The sequence below is a fragment of the Acanthochromis polyacanthus genome, chromosome 7, assembly GCF_021347895.1.
Source record: "Acanthochromis polyacanthus isolate Apoly-LR-REF ecotype Palm Island chromosome 7, KAUST_Apoly_ChrSc, whole genome shotgun sequence".
Lineage (NCBI taxonomy): Eukaryota > Metazoa > Chordata > Actinopteri > Pomacentridae > Acanthochromis > Acanthochromis polyacanthus.
In genome coordinates, this window is record NC_067119.1 from 17780238 (window position 1) to 17788227 (window position 7990).

A 7990-nucleotide genomic window follows, 5' to 3' on the forward strand; every position below is an offset into this window, starting at 1 on the left:
GATCTTTGAGTTTTGGACTCATCTAAAGATGCCACCTTGGGTTCCTGAAAGTTATAATTGATATTTTCTCTGATCGTTTTGTTGACTAAATGTTTAATATATTAACCATCTAAGAAAGAATATTCAACAGATTCCTTGATTTAAAAAATAATATATTGGAGCAGCTCTAAAACAGCTTAATATTACAGTGAACACTGAGGCAAAGAAGGAGCAGAACATGTTTTATAAAGCGGAACATCATTATGAATAAAAAAATGAAAGAGCACCTGATAAAATGATGGACGACAAAATTGAATTCACGGACAAAAAGATGCAAGATAAATAGAGGGACAGCATTTATTAGTTTTGATTGTTTACATCAGTGCAACAAGTTAGTTGAAGGAGTGAAAGTTTGTTGCTCAGTCAGTTGTTTTCTAGTAAAATCTACAAGGATATAAAATGCACCTTATGGCACAAAACACTGTAGCGTAGCAGCTAAAGGAAGAACATCATACTGCAGGTACTACTGGTTAGTGCAGTGAAAGGCATTTAGGCACGTCAGGTTTCCTAAGAAGAGCCTCACTTACGCAAAATAAATTATAATCGTCATCATGGCTTGTGTTGGTAAAAATAAATTCTCCACTCAAATCCTTTTTTAATGACTGATAGAATTTTCTCCTGTGAGAAGATTAGAGTTTCTGTGTCTCTGTAGCCTCAAAATAGACACTGACATTTGAGCACATTTTGCCTTTTCACAAAGTTGTCCTCTCTTTGAATAAATCATTTAAAACTGGGAGTACCTTTTGAGACGGGCTTTATAATTACCTAGTGTGTCTACTTTCTTTACAGCCTGTGGTGAACAAGACCCAGGAGCAGCAAGGGGGAGTCTGAACATCACAAAACATATTGCGCCTCTGGTTCAATCTGTTGACTGAGACTGTGAATCCTCCGTCTGCTTCCAGGACATCTGACTGTCTCCAGGTGTTAAAAGCTTTCATTAGACTCTGTCCAGGTGGCAACATGAAAAGAGGCCTGGGCTTCATAGAGTGGCTGCGCGGAGATTAATAAAACATGGCCAGCTTCTGAATATTTATGCAGTTGCTACAAGGCTACAGTGTGTAAGGTGAATTTAAGTGCCTGTATAAACCTGCACTGCTGCATGTCAGGGACAGAGTGAAACTGTATTTTTTTTTGTTTCTACACTATTGTTAACCCAAAGTACTGACTGTGCAAGACCAAAAATGAAGCAAAAATCCTCCTAATGTTTCCTAGTGTCAGATTTTACATGTATTTGTATGGCAAATATCGCAAACTTACTTTAGAGTCTGTGCAGCACCCAACATCCTGAGGAAAGAAGGATAACTTTGCTAGTATGGATTGAAGTGAATATAGGAAGTTATTGAACACAAGTATATCTATGAAAGATACTAATATGGCTTTGTGTTTTTGCAAAGTACTTTGTAATCATTGATAATATTTATCGCTATAATCTTGGAGCACAGGTGATTTTATATAGGTGTTCGGGCATGTGCAGTTATTTGTGTGCACAGATCAAAATGTACACACATTGTGTGTGTGTTTGTGTGTCAGAGACGGAGCAGATGTTGTATAGCAGTGGTGATGTCTCCTCCTGTACTGATCAGGGCCTGAAGGTTCGCCTTTCTGTCTCTGAAGCCCATCGAGCTCAGCTGCTGCAGCTCCTCCTGGAACTCGTCGTCCTCCTGATGGACCTGACACAACATGACAGGAGAGTCTTTTAAAGTCCTACTGATTGCAATAACAAGAAATTTAATTAATGAAGAGGTCTGTTGCCTCTGGGAGGGAAAATGCACCACCCAATTTGTACTTAAGACGTGTTTCTCCTATTTTAACCTCTACTCTTTTTAAGGAAGTGCAGACAGTGTTGGAAAGGAACTAAGTAAGTACTTTTGCTAAAATACTGTACTTGACTGCAATTTTGAGGTACATGTAACTTTCTGAAGAATCTCATCTCAATTTTATGCTACAATAGATAACAGAGAATGCTTTTGAAATAAAATTTGTTGTTAGAAAATTTAACCAGTGGTTTCCAATCCTTCTGGCTATTGACCTCTTCCAAAAAAACAGTCTGTAGTTGGGGTCACATTTCAGAAGTCTAGAAATTAACAACTCCAAACAGTCTTTTTCCATCGAACTTCTCATATTTAATTTTATTAAATGTTCTAATGGTCCGATATGCCACCAAAAATCCAAGATCAAAGAAAAAGCCCTAAAACTAGGACAGATGTGTGTATCAGACCTTGCATGTATGTGCTGTCCCTGTATAAGAAGCTCTTTACAAAGTAGTTTAGACTAGCTCTACCTGCAGCATACTGCCAACACACTGACTGTTCAAAATTAATAATCTAAAAAGGTCAGCTATAATAAAATGTGTGTTAAAAAAGACCAAACTTTGCTGTAATACTTTACATCTTGGTGCTAATATTTTTGGTCTTTAATAGTAGGATTTTCATGTAGGGCTCATGGATTACTTTTACATGGAGGTATTCAGAGCTCATACATCAATTTACACTGTAAACATGTGAATAAACATTTACCTGTTTGCAAGAAAGATTCAAGAGCTTTCTGTAAATCATGCAGTCTATTTTTTAGACTGAGTTGTGAAAGCATCATACTCCACATCATACCGCCTGAATTTTGTCACACTAATCAGGTGTGGCACCCGCAGCGAGGTGCTCTTACTCCTGCTCGAATCATGTGATAAATTTTAACAAGCATCTCAGCACAGATTTTTGAAAGGAAAGAAAATGCACTGCATTCTATGGCCTCTATGGGTTAAAAGATATAAATCTCTGGAACCCTGGACCACAGCAGACATCACAGCTGGATGTGGACAAATGAGGTGTTTGGCGGTTTTCTGGTGCTGTCACCACCAGCTGTCAGTGCAGATAAGACTGGCTGCAATTATTCTCTCTTTGGAAGAATAATTTTAAAAACTATGCTTTGTACACTAAGTTCTGAACCATTAAAAATTCAGTATTAAGGGCATGTATCACTGGGGTACCCTGTGTGGTCGTAATAAGAAGGAGCCAACATTGTAAAGAGAGGTTTCTAATCATCTTTTGGTCTAAAAATGTTATTTACTGGTAATATTTCAAATTCAGGAGCAGTTCAAATGAATTACAATGGCAGATAACGAGGTTATAAGGAAACACTGACATACCCCATCATCGGTGTTAGCCAGTGCCTGTAGCATCTGTTGTACAAACTGCTGCTGCTGCTCTGTAACTGTGGCAACCTGAGGACCACTTCCTGATTGGCTGTTCAGGACAGACTCAGATGTAGATTCAGGGGCAGCGTTAACACTGGCTCCAGTGTTCCCAAGTCCAGCCCTGCAGCACAGACATGGTAAATTCCCAATAATTTTAAAATGTGATTTTTCAGCGCAGAAAGTGAATCTGATTTGATCTCTTTAGGTTGGTGTGTAGTGTCTTTATTTACTCACGCAGGTATGAGGGCAGGAGCCTCTACAGCCAGAGTCTGTAGGCCGTGTTGGATCTGCAGCAGAGCCTCCATGGCTCTGGGGTTCAACATGGCTGACAGCAGCTCTGGACTCTGCATCTACACATTATTGACAATTAATAAAGAACATAGTGATGATAATACTCTCAACAATGAAATCAGCGAATTCACTATGGCAGCTGTATTTGTTAATGAAAGTCATTTTTGATATGTACACAAATCCTATAATAAGAACTGACAGATGCTACAGATGGCTACTTCTGGAGCCCTTTGCTAATATAAAGCTCTCAAGCTACTGATGAAATGAACATCTACCTTAAATGAAAACACTTGTATCTACTGAATGTTGTTCAAGAGAACAGTGGATGATAAATGTACTAAATGCAGGTGTTTCATTTGCACTACAGCAGGGTAATAGTGAGGACAATAAACAGACCTGTTGCAGGAACAGAGGGATCTGTTGTCTCATTTGTTCCTGCAGCTGAGGATTTCCTGAGAACAAAGGGTGGCTGAGCAGCATCTGAAATATTATTCAAATGAAAGCAGTGTGGACAATAAGACCAGAGGAAGAAGTACATTTTCTTAATTTACCTGGAGAAAATAAATGATTTCAAACTTGTACATTTAAGAGTTCGTGCACACACACATAAATTGTGTTAACATCACCTGTGCAGCCAGGTCAGGATTCTGACTGAGGCAGTTCAGAAGACTGCTGAGGTACGGCCCAGACAGGAGGCTCTCCATCAGCCCTGGACTGGCTGTGATCCCCTCCAGCAGTGACTGCATGCCTGTAGCAAGACGAGGGAGGTCAGAGGTGGAAAATGAGGAAAAGCAGGGAAGAAGAACTGATGAGGAAAATGGCAAAAAAAAAAAAGATAGTGTATACCTTATAGTTTACATAAGTTTCTGTTTCTTGTCTATACATTGGCTCTGTGTTTGTTTTCTAGCAGTTGTGCGATGAGGGATGTATTATTTTGTGTGCTGTGTGGATGCCTATTTTCTTGCCTGCCGGAATCGTGCTCTCGGAGTGTGGAGCAGCTCTGGGTGCAGCAGTCAATAATCTGAGAGGGTCTGTGGAGTGGCTGAGGCTGTTTTCTCCTCCTGCTGTCTGTTGATTCCCAAACATTAAGAGAGAGTAGATATACATGTCTCAAACAGCAGGTTGAACACAGTTATTTTGACCTCATCTACAAAGATAATTCAGGAATGTGATTTCCTCAAAGCTGCACCTGGGATACTTTGACACTATTCTCCTTTATTTTTTTTCTGTCCTCTCTCGGCCATCTGAATCCTTAGTCAGGGTCTCAGAGTTGTCCTGCTCCGGCTGCAAATTGCCTAGTGCTCTGTCTTCATTTTCCATCACTCCCTCTAACATGTCAGGGTTCCTGATGAGCTCCAGCACCTGGAGAGGGAAGTGAAAGTAAAAAGAACGAATGAGAAATGAGTCCAAGAGGGTACAATTATGTTCAGTTTGTAGGTAAATTAAACTATAAATTTTCAACCTTAAAATATATTAGTACATATGTCTATCTTATTGCAGACTTACCATGCACACTCATAGTTTTTTTTTATCCCAAACTGCACCCACCTGTGCCATGACATCTGTGTTGTTCAGCATATCTTCCACTTCTGCGTTTGTTTGCAGCAGCTGCTGAATTTGAGGATTAGAGAGAATGAGCTGTCTGGTGAGTTGAGGGCTGGAAGCAGAGAGGGTGCTCTGCACAAAGGGGCTGGCCAGGACACGACGCATCATCTCTGGGTCCGCCAGCAGTCGACCTTCCATCTGGCGCTGGAGAGCAGGGAAGAAGCCAGGCTCGCTGTTTTCTAGGCCGAGGTTGTCTAGACCTTCTACTACAGAAACAAGACGTGATCAAAAGAGCAGAAGTATGCAAATGAACTGGAGAGCTGAGTCAGACATAATCATCCAGCAGAAGAGGTCCAGATAGAGAGGACTGAAAATAAGGCCTGAAAACCATAGACACTAACACATATGAAATGCAAATGTGATGTGAGATTTGAACAATGAGAACAGATGGAAAATGATTAGAAGTTAGGGGAGTTCCTCCATTCTGCAGTCTCTTACCCAGGCAGAGGGGAGAAGTGGGAGACGGGGTGAAGTTACTGGGATCCGGTTGGACTGTTTCCGAAGCTGGATCACTGGTGGGGGAATCAGGAGAATGCTGAGGCCTGAGATAGATGGAATAAATGGGAATCTAGGTTTGCAGGACTGTTGTACAAACTCTGCATACAGTTTTGGTGATGAGCAGATTTTACATCAAAGAAACTTTATCAAGTTCAGGACAAGAAAAAAAAAATCTAAACTGAAAGCAGACGTCTAACAGAAGACTTGCACTCCGATTATTTAGAGTAAATCAAATTTGAAAGAACTGGCAGAGATACAAGCTAAGACTGCTGATCTGTCTGACTTAAGATGTCTACATACATCATTTTGATATCAGATACAGAAGCCTGTCTGTCTCCATCACCTATTTCTTAGAAAATTAAGTAAAAACAATAGTTATATGGCAAAAATAAAGCATTTTAGAGATAAAATGTCCTATACCCACATAATTTTGGCAACAAGCATGTCTCATGACACAGAAAAGTGGCATAACCAGATCTTATGAGGCAAACACTGAAAGACCTTGAGCACTTCTATAAGTCAGTGTCAGATTTATCAGTAACATAAACACAATATGCACTACAATATATGTTTAAAAGGCAGTTTTTGAACTCACATTTCTCTATATTTTCAACACACAGCTTACTGTTTTTATACAATATCTTTATTATTACAATTAAAGATGCGTTTATGAAGTAGAAGCAGGATTCTGTGTGCATCTTTCTGCAAAAAAAACAAACAAACAAAAAAAAAAACAGCCAGTACAAACATTTCTCAGCTTAAAGACAATAAAGTCAGAGTACAAAAGAGAGCTGGAGGACATTTTTTAATTTATAGACTGTTACTGGGACTGTGACCGACATGAGACAAACAAATGTACTCAACTTAAACCAGGTGTACAATTGCTAGGATAATTGGTTGAAGAACATTTCAAATCTACTGGATGATGGATCTGCTATCGTCAGTGTAGAAGAAATAAAGGAACACAGATTTATTTTTTAAATTAAAGGAATAGAAATACAAAAAGTATCAGAACAAACCTCCATTAAAGGAGAAAAGAAAGATAAAACATGAAACATCAATCATGTCATATTATCAGAGGGATAACTCCATGCCAGAAACAAAATGATCCCCACTAAAGCATGCAAACGGTACAAAAAGGTACAAGCCACATGCCAAGTGACAACTTTACACCTGGTTTTGGTTTAAAATATATCCATTCTGCCTCATGTCTTTGTCCACTTTCTTATTAAGACAGTTTTGTTGAACTAAAAATCTGAGCTGAATTCAGCAGGGTGCTCCTGTCCTCTTTTGCCTAGAGCCTTCTCTCCATATGTGTGTTTGTGTTACCTTTGGATCATGCAGAGGCTGACTGACCCCTTCTGTCCTTTAAGGTGACTCATCAGCTCGGACTCTCTGAGGATCCTGCCTGAATGGATCAGCACCAGCTGCTCTGCTGAGGCTCCCAGGCGCTCTGACAGACCCCATTTCAACTACACAAACACAGACAAACAATGGCACTTTGCCAGCCAAAATCATAACAACAGTGGCACTAATAAAAGTCTTTATTGCTTTTTTTTTATCACAACAATTTATGACATGGAAACAATGTCCTGGAATCAGAACTGACATCAAATCCAGCCATTTTTACGCACGCCCAGACACATGGCTGCTCGCAGCCTGCTGACCTGTCTGACGGTGCAGTCTCCTCTCACGGTGAAGTCTCGGCTCTCAGTCACACTTCTGACGGCAACGTGGATCATTTCAGACCCGTGACGGTCACTGGATGCTCTCTGTCGGCCTGACATCTCCGTGCTGCCCGGTCCACCGATGGAGACGAGAGGAACCTGGATCGCAGCGTCCCGGGGCGGAGATGACTCGGCAGAAAGTTGAGTTGGATGTGAGTCAGCTGAGACCCGACTGCGCAGTGAGGTGTCCATTCAAACCTTACACCTGATTAATATTGTTATTTTTATTAAGAGATGCGACACGTTACCGGTTACAGCAGTATGGGTACTGAGACTAAATAAATTCATACTTAATGGGCCACTTATGTAACTGGATTTGAACTTAAAGACATAGTACATCACAAAATTAATCAGCAGTTTAAAGAATGCGCTCTCAGCAATTTCACTTTAAATTCTCCTTCCAGATCTAAACAGAAATCTCACAATAGAATATACTGGCTAGTCGGACATATATTTCCAAAATGGACGCACAATACGTCCAAAGTCAAATATGAAAATTTCTATCCTCTCTATGGGCAGAAATGTTCCACTGACTCATTTATAAATACATTTTAATTGTTCAGCTTGCATGAAATAAATAAATATGGAATATCTGAGTTTCTTGACTTAAATATTTGTGAGAGAAACTTCTGAATTTAAA

General features: G+C 39.9%; 1 protein-coding gene across 1 annotated transcript; it reads right to left on the reverse strand.

Annotated features, from left to right (window-relative positions):
* Window positions 1-311: 311 nt before the first annotated feature.
* Window positions 312-7657, reverse strand: LOC110954508 (ubiquilin-1). The gene is given in 12 exon segments (XM_022199074.2): window positions 312-1709; window positions 3182-3350; window positions 3464-3579; window positions 3917-4000; window positions 4147-4268; window positions 4486-4588; window positions 4710-4742; window positions 4745-4882; window positions 5069-5331; window positions 5564-5667; window positions 6953-7095; window positions 7291-7657. Coding segments are annotated over 12 exon segments (1671 nt in total). The 5' UTR covers window positions 7543-7657; the 3' UTR covers window positions 312-1565.
* Between the last annotated feature and the right edge of the window lie 333 nt (window positions 7658-7990).